A 15828-nucleotide genomic window follows, 5' to 3' on the forward strand; every position below is an offset into this window, starting at 1 on the left:
AAATACTGTGCGGATGCCGTCTGGGACACTCTGAGAGTTAAACTATTGTGCGAGATAACGTGTGGGATACTCTTGTCTTGGACTGGATGAATCCCATTGCTTTGAAATTATTTTGTCGCCATGTTTTCAGCCATATTCAAACATTAAATCTTTTAACACGAAATCAACTGCAAAATTATCATTACAGACAAGCTTCAATTATGTCATCATCTTGTCCATAGATGCGTGAACTTTTGTGGAGGATGGTATATTAAAACACGAAGTCTAAATCACATACCACTTTTAAATTCAATGGACAAAGACAGAATCCAACATCCCACAAATTATCCGTGATGAAATTCTTCACCTATTCCATAAGGTTCAACACTTCTTTTCCCAACATTTCGACTAAAACAATGTCTCTTATTTTGGTCTTTCTAATGATTTTCCCTTCAGTCATATGCGAAAACAGATATTCTACCTGCAATACTGATTCAAATTACACAGAAGAGAGTACATACTCCACAAACTTGAATCTAGTACTCAATGATCTGTCTCGTAACGCGCCTCTAAATTCAGGGTTTAGCATGTCTTCCCATGGCCAATTTCCCAATAAAGTGTACGGCTTGCTCCAATGTATTGGGAGTGTAGCAGGAGAGACATGCTCAGAGTGTTTAAGTGTAGCATATAACATGATTACAGACCGTTGTGGCAATGGGATAGGTGGGGAAGTATGGATGGGTGATTGCTTTTTGCGCTATGATAACTCTAGTTTCTTTTCAACTCTAGATACCACCTTCTTTCTGGTGAGGAATGAGCAGGTCGTCATAGGTAATTTGCAGGGTTTTGTGTCCACTACCCCGAGTCTTCTCTCCAATTTGTCTGCTCAAGCTCTCCAAAATAATGGATCAGCTATGGGATCTGCTAATTACTCAAGTTTGCTTAAGGTGTATGGTCTGGTTGAGTGTTTGAGAGATTTGTCAATGGAGGATTGCAGTTCGTGTTTGTCTAGAGCAAGGCAAGAGCTTGTACAGTGCTGTACTTCAAACCAAGGAGCTCAGGTTATGTCAGGTAGCTGCACAGTGAGATACGAGTTGTATCCATTTTTTGACTCAGCTTCAGCTAAGGCAATTTCCCACGCAAAATCAAGTTAGTATCTCTGGCCGCTTAATCAATTATTCTCTTTTAACATATTTGGAAGATAGATTTCGATGAAAAAGATTCTGATCATTTCAATTTTGTTATATAATATTTCATCTCTTAGAACTATATAATTTTTGGAGAACTCGAGGAACATCACACAATCTTCCGTAGAGATGTATCCATCACCTATATTTGATGGGGTGGTCTTGATGGTCAATGTAGCATTTAGATGTATTTTTTTATTGTGTTTATTAATTAATTGAAAATTAGAATACAATGAGTTTTTATTAATAATTAATTAATAATCATGGTTAAAGGTGCATCTTGGATGCTGCATAGACGTTGCCCATTTAAAAGTAGTTGTTTGACTTCAATCATAGTGCATGTACAAGCCTAGTCAACTTGTAGATCCATGTTTGAGTGACTAGGTGAGCGAGAAGCAAAGTAGACTGCCGGCCTACAATCTGATTATTCTATTGATTTTGTTGTGGTTCATATGAATCTCTTGGGATCTTGATAACCATTCCTTCATGAATAATTTTTATGCATTGACTAGCTATGGTCTACCAAGTAGTGTGGAAAATCTATCTAAAGAAGGAATAACATGAGCTGTAATATTTGTATTTCTTTAGGTCCAACTTTAAGTAGTATGATAATATAATCCAAAGTATAAATAAAAATTCATTTTGTTGTCACGAGGGACTCTCAAATGAGAATAATAATTTGGAATTGTGTATTAAAAATAACCCCTTTCATATATATGCTATATTGGTTTGTTGTATGAACAAGAATAATAACAATAATTATGTATTTCTTCAAAGAAAATACAATTATCCATAGTGGTTATTTTATGGTATTTTTACATCAAGAAAAATAATTGATAAAGCGGGAGGGGAAGGTGTAGTATTAATGTCAATTTCATTCATAAAATCATGTGGATGTATTGTTTTATAGAATCAAAATTAAAACCATCTATAACACCATTATACTTATACACATCATCCACAAAATTTTTATCATGTGCCTGAATAATTATCCTTTTATTGAATGTCTTAGGTAGTTCCTACAATGCCCACATCAATGGAGGCACATTAAAAAATAGTGAAAGCACCAGAAAGGATTAGATTGTGTTGGACAAATTACTTGGATCCCCGAGCTTCTTGTCAACCACCTACTTGTTAGGGGTAGCTTGTTGAAGATTTATTTTTTCTCTTGATCTCTCTTTCTCTTGACACACAACAACAATAGTTTAATGTTTTGACAATTAATTTAATGGACATAGATTACTTGTCTAGAGCTTACACATCGACTTCTACCTCTATCCAAAGCTACCTCTTACTGCACTACTCACTCTTCACAAACACAATTGTTGGAACAACATTCCTCTGCTCTACTTAGAATTGTTATTCACAAAAACAATCTCTAAACTGTCTATTGTACACAACAAATATTGTCTCTTCATGTCCATTTAATCATAAAACAAACATTTACAAATTGATTTTTAACTTAGATTACAATATTTAATGTAAACAATTATCTATAGCAATCAGTAGTCGCACCCAATCACATCTAATCTAGAGCTATTCAATACACCCTATTCCTCTACTTGTCTAGAGATTACACATCGACTTCTACTTCTATCTAAAGCTGCCTCTTACTGCACTACTCACTCTTCACAAACACAATTGTTGGAACAACATTCCTCTGCTCTACTTAGAATTATTATTCACAAAAACAATCTCTAAATTGTCTATTGCACACAACAAATATTGTCTCTAATAGACATTTTTTGTGAATAACAAATATTCACAAAACAATCTCTAAACTATTTTTGTGAATAAGAATTCTAAGAAGAGCAAAGGAATGTTGTTCCAACAATTGTGTTTGTGAAGAGTGAGTAGTGCAGTAAGAGGTAGCTTTAGATAGAGGTAGAAGTCGATGTGTAAGCTCTAGACAAGTAGAGGAACATGGTGTATTGAGTAGCTCCAGATTAGATGTGATTGGGTGCAACTATTGATTGCTATAGGTAATTGTTTGCATTAAATATTGTAATCTGAGTTAAAAATCAATTTGTAAATGTTTGTTTTATGATTCAATGGAAAAGAAATATTGCTTGTATCCATCTATCTCCTTGTTTGGGGTTTATTTCTATTTGTATCGCTAGTTGATTGGAAAACAAAGCAAAAAATTTGCATCTTGTTATTTGAGTGCTTCAGTGAGATTTTATCCCATCAAATTTGTATCAAAGCTTGGTCTCTATTTAGTTTTAGGTTTGAACTCCCATCAAAGTGGTATCAAATCTTTGGTCTCTGTTTAGTTTTGAGGGTTTAAATCCTACAAATTGAAAGCTAATTTCTACATTTGGATCTAATTCTTTATACAATGATTTATCTTTCTTCACGAGATCAATCAATATGTATTTTCATTACTCCCTTTTAGTTAGCTTTTCCTTTGCCTGGTTTGTAGTGAAACAAGGAAGAGGGAAGGCACATAAACTCATCCTATCTATCTCTTGTTCACAATGCTACTTCCCCATTGAGTAACTCAATCAATAGGCTCTAATACAAGAATGATAAAATAAAATGCTAGATATTTTATTCGATGAACTAAAAATGCATTTATACAAGAAAAATATAGTTAATATAATTGTAATTGTATAATTGACTATAATTGTGACATGCATAACTTAAAATCAAGAAGAAAAAAATAACGTAACATATATTAACTAATCTAATTTATAGTATATAGATTGAATTAAGAACTACTCATTTAGTTATAGAGAAGAAATATGAAAAAATTAAAAATCTTAAATTCCTAGATTGTGAATTATACATACATACAAATATATATATATATATATATGTATAATTCACAATTATTGCCTAATAGAATATACATTCACAATAGGTCATTAATCGCATGTGTGCTTGTCTAGATTTCAAGTTAGGCACTCTTAATTCTACCTTCCTATACTAATATAGTCTATAAGGGAATCCATGTAATCTTAACTAAGTCAAGCATTGTGAGCCATAATAATTTATGCATGAATTATTAAGAAGACTCAAAAAAAATATTGATGGGTACAAGAAATACTAATTGGAACAAGAGAAAAACATTAATAAACTTTTGAAGTGTCTTGTAGAGAGAGTCTATGATCCCCTAAGTAGTATAAATGGTATTCTTGATTCAATAAGATTTTTATTGTCATAGAATTTGAATCAGATTCCCCCTTATGTTAACTTTAATCTAATTCAAAATACATAAATTGAATAAATAAATATTCTTTTAGTAATATTTAAGAAATGAAAATAAGTAAAATATTCATAAATTCATATATTATGAGTTATAGATACATACATACATATATGTTGGCAGTGGGCCAATGTCCCTTGTGGGGATTCACGACATGGTTTAATAGCCTCCCGTGGATTCTATAAGTCTAGTGGTTGTATCGGGCATTGACAGGTCTATCTTTTGGTGCAACAACAACCCTAGCTTGTAACAAGTGGTATCAGAGCTTGGTCACAGGTTCAAATCACGCAAGCCACGACAAGTGATGCTGGGAGGGGGATTGTTGGTAGTGAGCCAGTGTCCCTCACAGGGATTCGTGACATGGTTTAACAACCTCTTGTGGATTCTATAAGTCTAGTGGTTGTATCGGGCATTGACAGGTCGATCTTTCGGTGCAACGACAACCCTAGCTTGTAACAATATATAGATCTATAGTTCACACCTATTCCTTAGTAAAATTTATATAATTCCCATTAGGCCAATAATCGCATGTGTCCTTTTAGTTAAAGTTAGACACTCTTGGTTCTATCTTTAAATGCTAATATAGTCTACAAGGGAATCCATGTAATTATAAGTCAAGAATTATGAGCCATTATAATTTATGCATGATATAAATGACCCCTTGGTAGGAGTTGGTTCATCAAGAAATAAGGATTTGTGTATTTTTTGTGTGTGTTGCAATCATATTCTCTACCTTTCTAACTTTACATTGGGTCATATGCATATAATAGATAACATGTTGATACCCACATTTTACATTTCTATAATATGTGTGACACCTAGCAGACCTTATGCCATAGGAATCAACTCTATATCATTTAAGTTTTGATAACATACATATTCCTCACCATATTTATCTTGTACTAAATGAGTTTGATACTCAGTAACATCCTAGCTATGTATACCATACAACCATATGTACATGACATGTTTCAACATTGATATTAATTTATTAGTTATTGAATACCATTTATAAGTATTGGCATTATACACCTTATCTCTATCAATGAGCCATTATAGTAGGGCCTTCAATTTATTTGAATTGTTAATCCTACACTCCAATTAAGTGTTTTTAAACTCCAACCTAAATTTACCACATTATTGTACTCTATGCATTTAATCTTCTCCTCCACACTAATTAGGAAAAGAAAAAGAGGTATCTTCTCCTTTTCTAACATAAGAATTATAATTTTCAATCTTCTTTATAACTACTATATTTATTCATTTATCCATATTCTCACATATGAATAGCAGTAGCAATTCTTCTAGTCTCTTTTGATTTAAATGTGTTGTAGTTTTTGCATATTGTATTCTAAGTTCTACATGCGTTATATAGTTTATAATAAATTTTAAGCAATTCTCATTAGTTAGGTCTAAGTTGTTCAAATTATTGTTTCATTATCTCTTGGTAAAAAATCATATCTAGTTTTTTCCTCACCTTGGTTGATGTGAATATCTAGTGCACTTCTTCTACCAAACTCCACTACTATACAATCTCCATGGTTCACTTGACTCTTTATTTCTTTATTGAATTGCACATACAAATATTCATTGTCTATCATTCAATTTGAATGAACAAAGTCATTAAACCTAATATTATTTTATATTAAAAGAGAAAATACCAGCATTTAAATTCTTTTCTTCATTATGATTGAAATTCACTTTCTTATTTCACTTGTGATTGTGCTTGTGGCTACCTTATTTTCACAAAATGGCTAATTTTTTACAATAATGTCGCAAATATACCTCTTATTTGTATAATAACACCCATGCGAATATTTTTGGTAGTATTGGGGTCACTCCTCCCCTTGTTTTCCTCTAGACCCAAGCAAATAGTATCTTATACAGATTAATCGTTGACTGCTAATGTAGCCAAGGCTTCTACTACTTCTGGTGCTTTTGTGAAAATGAAGGGTTTTGTCAAGATGGTAGTTCCATATGCTTCTACTACTCATGTGATTATTTTGGGGAAAGAAGTGATTGAATGTGAGGATTATTTTGCTAGGAAGGGCTTAATCTATTGGTTTTTTCATTTTTGGTCTTTTTTCCCCCCGATTTACACCTCTAGATTCTTCAGGTTTGGTCTCCTTTGGTCGAGGGTAAAATGGAGCTTTCTTTAGCCAAAGTTTTTTTTGTGGTTTGCTTCAATTCTAGGGATGATCGACGAGCTCTACTTGATGATGGAACTTGGAGGCTTAATCTATGATTTCTTCTTTCAATCCTTTGAAAGATTCTACTTATATTTTTCCTGTGTGCATAAGATTGTGTTATCTTCCCTTTCATTGGTGTGATGAAGCCTATGAGCCTATTGATAATAATTTAGGTGGATTCTTGAAGGTGGACTCTATGACCAAAGACTTTGGTCATACTTTTTTTGCTCGAATTTTAGTGGATGTTGATTTTTCTAAAGCTCTACCTAGTGAGGAAATTCTATTAATGATAGATCTTGGTGTCAACTAGTAGACTACAAGGAGATCCCCTTTTGTTGCAGGCATTGTTTTGCTACTGGGAATTTGGTCTTTTATTTTTCGTGGTGCTCACAAGAAATCTTCCTCAAGCTAGTGGAGGAATTTCATTCGTGAACACTTTGTTGTTTTCTAGATGCTACTTTTGATGGTCATTTTGTTTTAGAGGACTCAAAACTACCCATTCCTATTTCTTTTCCTCCTGGTTTAGATGCTATGCTTGAGAGTCAAGGGTTGTCTCATTCTCCATTTATTTATGATCCTCTTCATGTTGCTACAGATTTACGTGTTGGTGTTGTTTTCCAGTCTAAATCTTCTTTTGACAATAAAATGATAGATGTTGGGTTTTTGGTTTCTTTTTTTTTTCCCTCTAGCTGAGGTTTGCCAAACTAATTCTACTTCAAATGAAGTTTCTAAGGTTCATAGTGGTGTTAAATATTCATCTATTATTTCTTCTAGTAAATTTATTGACCCTAATAATGTTCTCTCTAACTATTTTTCTGTTGGCACACCTTTTTTTCTATGGGTCAATGTTATTCTTATTGTGATGATGGATCAGAGAGAAAATGGTGAAAACACTTAAATAATAGTGGATGATGTGCGATGATTTTATACAAAGAGAAAATAGTTATGAGGAAATGATTCTATAACCAAACCACATCACACAATGTAATATCATGAGGTTTACACCATCATTCCCCCCTTTATTACATTGTTCCTAAAACTTGCCCTAGGCACCCCCCTTAAGGCTTACACAACAAAAAATACTGATTACATTATATGAATACATATTTTTGAAAGATCTTCTCTTGAAGAAGAAAATTCTTAACCAAGTGGGGCTCCATCAAGTTATCTCTTGACCCTTGAAAAGGTGTAGTTTCTAGTTGTGTTCTTACTCTCTTAGTCCCAAACTCTGAAATCACAGTATTGAATTATTCAACAAGGATCCCTAAGAGATACAAAAGATCTCTATCATTGTCTAATGACCACGAAAGGGTATAATTATCAATCATATACTCTAAAGATCACTCGACAACAATTGATATTGAGCTCAACACCAAATCTCAAAACTTTCTTCATAATATAATCTTCATGACACATGTATTCTTCAAATCTAGCAGCATCAACAAAGAAAGAAAAAAAAGAAATAAAAAGTGCCAAAATTGGTTCTCATGTAGAACACCATCTCAAAGAAAGAAGCTAACTTCAGATGATGAAAATTGTCCATTCTTCGGTGCCACCAGCCTCCAAGATTTTAAAATTTATAGTACTAATGCACCATTGATACCAGCCTAATTATGTGCGGTTGACACTAGGAGAAGAGTCATTAATAATACATTCATCATATGTGGAATCTTCATCTTCAATGCAAGCAACATTGCCTTCATATAATTGTTCTTTTACTTTTCCCTTAAGCACACCACTAGCCTGAGTTCTATAATGACTTCTCGAGTAATGTACTTTTTCCTGAGAATTTGATCTTTTGTAGTTGCTTCTTGACTATAGTTCTTTCTCTTGAGGATCATCTTCCAATTCTTCTTTTGTTCTCTTATCTTCTGCAAGGAGAGCTGAAATCATACCTTCTAGAGTTTGTGAAGGTATTTGACTAAGTGTGAAAACAACATTATTGTATTTTGAAGGAAAGTTGTTTAACAATATGGCCTTTGCAATATCATCATTGTATACAAGAACCTTAACCTTTACAAGCTGTCTAATAAGAGATCTCAAATTACTTATATGGTTTGACATTGTGATCGCATCTTCCATCTTGAACCTAAAAAATTGAAGTTTTAGAGAGAATTTTGCATTGACTGCTTTGGCTCCAAATAATTTATTCAAATTATCCCAGATTTAATTTGAAGATTTATCTAAATCTATGTGATGCAATTTAGTGTTAGAAAGAGAAAGAACAATAATAGCCTTCGTGTTATCATCTCTATTTTTCGAGTCTAATAGCTTGGTTGCATCTGTAGATGGTTTCTCATTTCCAATTACTATACCCCATAAATTCTTATTCATCAATTCCATTTGAATTTTCATCCTCCAAATATGAAAATTAAATGCAAAATATTTGTCTAATAGAACTTCCATTTTAACAAATTAATATCAACCTTCTCTTTTTACATCAATATTTTTTCACACTTCTTCATAAATAACAAGATAAAACGCTTTCTATTCTAAGATGGTACCATAAGTAGAATCACTTCTTGAGGTACTAATAAAACATCAGACTTACATGTTTTTTGAAATAGGATCGGAAGATTCTATTTTAGCTCTTGGACTTGAATCATATATCTGTTTTCACTGAAGATGCAGCGATCACTGGCTTGTTTGTATGGTATGTAGAAGTCTCTGTTCTCTCTTGAAGTCACGCCCAGTAGCCTCTCTATCTCCTCTGCAACGCAGCAAATGAAGAAGCCAAACCTTCACGTGGGTGAGCACATCAAATTTCTTCAGCCTCAATATGGCAGCACTTTTATCTTCTTCATGTCAACCAACAAATTTCTTTAAGTCTAGAGAATATACTTCTAGAATATACTTCTACCAAAAGCAGCAATAGAAGCCGGTCATACAGATCATTACTCCTCTAATACTTCGGATCGTGACTCAGTTCAAATCCTAGACAGGTTACAAATAATGCGGCTTCACCACTATAGCAATATAAGCTACATCAAAAAATCTATGACCATGCAGCTTCTACAAAATCAACAATCCATTTGCAGTGCATGAGAAACTCCCAACAGACCTATGCACTATCTTCATGCTAGAGTTTAATGCCTATCATCCTAAACACCTCGCCATGACTATTGCACCATTCACCAAAATGAACAAACTTATTCTCACGCTAGTCTATGCTATGCACAAAGCAACCCTCAAACACTGACTTCATGCCATACTTCTACTTTCTCCTCCACAGCAAAGCTATCACAAAGACAAAGACTCTAGAGGCTCTAACACCAAATGAGAGCAAATGGTGAAAAAACTTAGACAATAATATTGGATATACAAAGAGAAAACAGTTCTATAACCAAACCATTGCAACCGAACCACATCACATAATGTAATATCGCGAGGTTTATGCCAACAGGATCTACCTTGACAATTGTTCATCGTAAGAAACAATACTACTAGTAGGTTTTCACTTTCTCTGGTTAGGATGTTAGATAAGCATTCTTAAAGTTCTGATTCAAAATAGGACGTATCTTAATTGACTCTAATTCCAATTAATTCTATTGTTTCTTTGTTACTTTCTAATCTGTAATAGGTTGGGGCCTTCTCCATCTATTTTAATAAAAAACAATGCCCAAGACCTAACTACCATCACCTCTTCCTCTCCCATTTGAAGTATTTGATGTTTCTCCTCATCCTTCTTGAGGATAAAAAGTCTTGTTGATTCCTTATCTAATTTTGGTCTTTGTCGCAAAAACTCTCTTTAATTTTTTCTCACTTTTGTCTAGTATATTTTAAGATATAAGAATGATCTAATCCAACTTCAATTTCATTTAAGTTAAATGTTTATATTTGATTTACAAAGATCTAAATAACTTTTCATTTATTAATTGATCTACAATGGTTTCTTTGCTGCTATCCAACTGATTTATAATATCTTTAACTCAAATATAAACTTTCAACTACCTTTTTAGTATCTTATGTTTGAAAATCCACAAATTATCTTTTTAGATTTTAATCAAAATAATTTGACTTTTTATATGCCTTGAAAAATAGATTGCATTTAAATGTGAAGAAAAAATGCTCACATCTAAAGCACTCTATATTAAAAAATGGCCCAAGACATTATTTCTTTGTTTATTTATTGCAATATAAAAATATTCTAGTTGTTTCACAATTCATATGCATTTTCTACTAAAGACCTAGTATTTTTGTAGGCCTAAAATGTTTCATATGCATCTTCTACTAAAAGCCCTTGTATGCATATATCCAACCCGAAGATTAATTTTTTAAATTTTTATGGTTTGCAGAGAAGTCATCACGAAGGCTACTGATGATATTAGGGATTACTATAAGCTTGATGGTAGTTTTGGTTGGCTGTTGTTTCCTAATGCTAAGAAAAGCTATAACTACAGTTTCGAGGAAGGTAGCAACCATTGAGAAGCAGAGTGGAGGTACTACTATAGATTTTCTTATTATTTTCCTGTAATTTTCTCTATATAATAACTAGTTTAGCATAACTCTGATTAATGAAAATGCTCAGAGACGAGGCTATTTACGAAAGAGCAAATTGCCTTCAGCTTAGAAACTTTGATCGAAGCAACAAAGCATTTTAGTCAGTGCAACAAGCTTGGAGAGGGAGGCTTTGGCCCAGTTTATAAGGTATACTATACTCTCTTGGATACCAATCATATTTCTTTTAATATTTTCCTTAAACAGATGTGTGCTTGTTTGAATTCTAAGGGAACAACAAGAGATGGCAAGGAGATAGCAGTGAAAAAGCTGTCCGCAAGATCTGCGCAGGGGAGAAAAGAATTTATGAATGAAGTGGAACTGGTGGCAAATATCCAGCACAGAAACCTTGTGAATTTGCTTGGATGTTGCAGCGAGGAAACTGAAAGGATGCTTGTCTATGAGTATATGCCCAACAAAAGCCTTGACACCTTCCTCTTCGGTTAGTCATTTCTTTTTTACCAAAATCACAAGTGCTAAAATTACTCAAAGTTGCTCTGACTAAAGCATTTTTCTTTTAAAATGGAAACGAAAACAGACCCATTTAAGCGCAGAACGCTCGATTGGCAAAAGCGGTTCAATATCATTATTGGAATCGCTCGCGGCCTTCTGTACCTTCATGAAGATTCGCAGCTTCGAATAATTCACAGAGACATCAAAGCAGGCAACATTTTGCTTGATGAGAATCTCAATCCTAAGATAGCTGACTTTGGCTTAGCCAGACTTTTCTCTGACAATGAAACCGAAATCCAGTCAAGAGTTGCAGGAACCTAGTAAGAACTTTTCTCTACCTTTTCTTTTTGTTAGTCAAGTAAACTGTAAACATATGAGCTTTATTTTAAGTAAATAAAAGCGCCACATCATTAACATAAACATTTAAAACAGAATCGTTTTGATGCATGCAGTGGCTACATGGCTCCAGAATACGCAATGGGAGGGCAGCTGTCTGTAAAAGCCGACGTTTATAGTTTTGGAGTTTTACTGCTAGAGATTGTAAGTGGAAGAAAAAATACAGAGATAGGTATTTCAAAAGAAAATCAGAGCCTGGGACTATTAGAATGGGTAAGAAATTGAATTCCTCAATTAGCAACCATTAGAATGGGTAAGGAAATGAATTCCTCAATCTTTATGAAAGGTGATGTGTGATGCAGGCATGGAGACTATTCAAAGGAGGGCATGCTCTAAAAGTTGTGGATATTATGTTGGTGGGAAATTGCTCAGAAGAGCAAGTGATAAGATGCATTCACATTGGACTTCTGTGTACACAGGCTAATCCCGACAACCGTCCAATGATATCTAGTGTTTATACAATGATATCCAGCAAGTCTGTACCGTTACCAGATCCAACGAGACCTGCGTTTGTAAGCATGGCCAGTCAGAGTCCGAGTATTAGCTTCATCCCTATAACTTCTTCTGGGAATGAAATCTCAATAAGTGAATTAAAACCTAGATTCTGATTATAAGAATTTCTTATGAGAAAGACTCATTAGTCTCTATCAATTGAACGCTGGTATAGAACAAAATAAAATAATAATTTCATCCATTAATTGTATGTAGTTTTTAGAAGTAGGAGAAAAATATTAACTAATTATTTTGAGTGATATTTATTAGCTGTCTAATTTGTATAGATATTAAATGCAGGGAGAAATCAGCCTAGCCCTGCCAATGATAGAATGATTAATAATTTTATCTCTGCGTAGTGTGTACCTTCAGGGGTTTACAGTCCTGCGATATAAATTTTATTATTTTGAACCAGTAAACCTGACCGCTCAAATGCTTACCCAGACATTTTTGTGGAGAAATTATCCATTAGGTGTTGTGCCACAGGAGAAAGATGGGCTTGATAACTAGGGATTAAATATAATTTGTAAACTTAAAGGAACCCACATAGCTTGGTAAATAATTAAAGCCCAATACTCTCACCTTTGTGCACTCCGAAAAATGGGTATAGGTGATCCAGATCTTTTTCATATAAGCTAATTCAGAAAGATAATGCTTTTTTCATGAACACAGAGCATCAAGTAAATATAGAAGAATGGGCTCAGACAACATGAGATCCCATTCATTTTTAACTGTTCAATGAGGCAGAATTACGCATGTATGTATGTAGAGCACCTTGAAATATTATAAAAATCAAATGAAAATGGTAGTCATTTAAAAACTGGATAAACTTCCTAACAGTTTTCTAAACAAACAAATATTGTTTGAAGTGATACAAGCCCACTTCAGTTGTAGCCGGATTCTTCTCATACATCTTTTATCTCTACATATATTACCGGCCCCGGAGATGAATAAAGGTGGTGAATTAGGCCTAATCTTCTTTTATGCTGATAATGGGTGACATATCTATTAAAGATGGGTGATGCCAGCGACTTTTCATATTGTGGTTATGAACATAAAACTGAGATGATTCAAATTTTAATGTTAATCGACAGATACTGCAAACACTTGGATCCATTAAACCCCCCAAAACATAAACGCTTACGTTTTTTATAGAATCGAAAGAAACAGTAGCCACTGCAATTATGATGACACCCACTAGAGGAAAGTTGCTCAAATGCAGCATTCTTCCATGGCCACCATCTCCTTTGCAACCATACTCCTCCTTTCTCAGCTTATTAATGAATCTACTTATAAGTTATAATCTTTGACTGCCGGTACGATTTCAATTTAATTAATTTTAAACTTATCTAACAATACCAAAGTATAAAATTGACAATTATGATCGTTTATATAGAGTTGATAATTAAGAATTAGTCTAAAAACAATTAAAAAAATAAAAATAAAATAAAGTAAATTTAGCTAGGTCATGGCATTTTCCACCAACGACCTAGTAAGGCAGAAAGGCGACCATTAATGGTTTTCTCCTCCTTTTAACGTGGGTGAGATAGCTTGAATTAAATGGTAATGCACAATAAGGGTGATTATACCATTGAGGAGGTAACCCTCCCCGATCCATCTTTTGTAGTGGGATGGGTAAATTATTTATGAGGCTTTGCTTTGAAGTTAAAATTGATGTTTATGTTATGATTTGTGTTTATGATGCAAAGGATGTTGATTATGTTTTTATGATCATGTGATGATTAGCTGATATATTTGGTTTATGAGTACTAACGTATTTATTTAGCGTACGAGATGTATTATGACTTGAATATTATTTGATGTGTTTGATCTTCTGATTGCGGTGCGAGGGGATGATGTCCTATTATTCTCGTAGGAGAGACATAGGATGTCACGATTCCTCTTCACCACTGTGTGTGAATATGATGCAGGATTGCGAGCATGAGACATCGCATGCCTACATAATCCCGATGGAGGTTGTGGGAGATAGCATATTGGCCCTTATATCCAAAGCCTTAGCCCTTGCTCGGTATTAGAGCAATGTTCATGTCTTGTGTTTACTTGATCGGAATGCCACATAGGCAAAATCAGATAATCTTGATTATGTTGAGTATGTTTTTGTGTTTGAGTAAGGATTTAATTTGTCATGTCCTTTGATAATTTTTAATTATAAACATTTATCATGGAGATGTATTTTAATTAGCGATAATTTAATTTTTATATCTATCTATATATATTTAATAATAATCACATTTAACAAATTGAACAACAAATTGTTATTTCTACTTTAATCAATTAAATTAAAACGATAGTATAAATAATTTATAAACTAAACTATAATTTAAAAGGGTAAATTAATCTAAATTATTAAATAAATAAAATATAAATAATTAAAAATATTAAACTATAATTAGAAGTTAAATAATTAATAATTTGTTACCGTTCACGGGGTGTTGGTTCCGGAACAGTTGATGAAATTTTTAATTCTCGAAATTTTTTGGGAGGAGGGGTTCTGGGCTGGAGTTGGAAAATTGGAAAAAGAAAATTTGGGAAAGAAGATCAGAGGAAGGCTGGTGCAGGAGAGTTTTGACATGGGTTTGGTGGATTGCTCTCATTCGGGCTTGGATTTTGCGTTGTCAGGTCGGTTTGGCTTTCATGTGCAATAATTGATGAATGTGGTTTTCTTGCATTTTGTATTTTTCTTTCCTATGTACGCGTTGATTGATGTTTTTCGTGCTATTTGCTTTTCATATATTTGTATTATACTATGTCTATAATCTTCATATGAATGGGTATATATAATTTTGTTTGACGCTCTTCGACCCCTGTACCTTTATTACATCATTACCGATGTTGATTTGATCAATAGTAGAATTGTCTGATTTGATCAATTGTAGAATTGTCTTCTTTGATCTGTAGATATTTTCTGATTATTTGTGCTCTGTGGATTTATTTTTTTGTTTAATTTTATTCTGCATTGTATTATTGAGGGGGGAAGACGTGAGATCCTTTCCCACATGGTGAGGACGACTCACTCCCATGTTGTGGAGGAGCCTCAACTCACATAGTGGAGAGAACTTTCTTTCATCATTGGGGGAGCCCTCTACCCACTCATGGGGAGGACTCTCTCCCACCATGGGGAACCCTCTGCCCATGGGTGGGGAGGACTCTCTCCCACCGTGGGGGAGCCCTCTACCCACTGTGAGGATGAATCTTCCCATCGTGGGGAGTCCTCTACCCATGTGGTGGGCTTTCTTCCCACAACCAATGTAAATCGCCTCCCTCGCCAACTATGGCCCTCTGCAAACATTGCCAGCCATTGAGCATTTGCTCAGGCAGAGTAGAATTTGCAAGCCAATAGAATTTGAGTATAAGAGTCAAATTTTGTATTATTCCAATGTTTTGGGCTGAATTTGATTTTAGGGTT

The 15828-nt window shown here is 33.9% G+C and overlaps 1 protein-coding gene across 1 annotated transcript; it reads left to right on the plus strand.

The window, feature by feature from the left end:
• The first annotated feature begins 395 nt into the window (after positions 1 to 395).
• LOC131061135 (cysteine-rich receptor-like protein kinase 44) lies at positions 396 to 12517 on the plus strand. The gene is made up of 7 exons (XM_059219304.1): positions 396 to 1128; positions 10859 to 11002; positions 11092 to 11210; positions 11292 to 11502; positions 11599 to 11833; positions 11966 to 12122; positions 12212 to 12517. The coding sequence occupies exons 1-7, from the start codon at positions 396 to 398 to the stop codon at positions 12515 to 12517; spliced, it is 1905 nt and encodes a 634-aa protein (XP_059075287.1).
• Positions 12518 to 15828: the final 3311 nt, after the last annotated feature.

This window comes from Cryptomeria japonica, chromosome 4 (assembly GCF_030272615.1).
Source record: "Cryptomeria japonica chromosome 4, Sugi_1.0, whole genome shotgun sequence".
Classification (NCBI taxonomy): Eukaryota; Viridiplantae; Streptophyta; class Pinopsida; order Cupressales; family Cupressaceae; genus Cryptomeria; species Cryptomeria japonica.

Bases quoted from the DNA above. Each gene is read 5' to 3' on its own strand.
- LOC131061135 (XM_059219304.1), top strand. From the start codon at position 396: ATGTCTCTTATTTTGGTCTTTCTAATGATTTTCCCTTCAGTCATATGC. The intron at 1,129-10,858 runs GTTAGTATCTCT...TATGGTTTGCAG, and splicing joins AATTTCCCACGCAAAATCAA to AGAAGTCATCACGAAGGCTA. The intron at 11,834-11,965 runs GTAAGAACTTTT...TGATGCATGCAG, and splicing joins TCAAGAGTTGCAGGAACCTA to TGGCTACATGGCTCCAGAAT.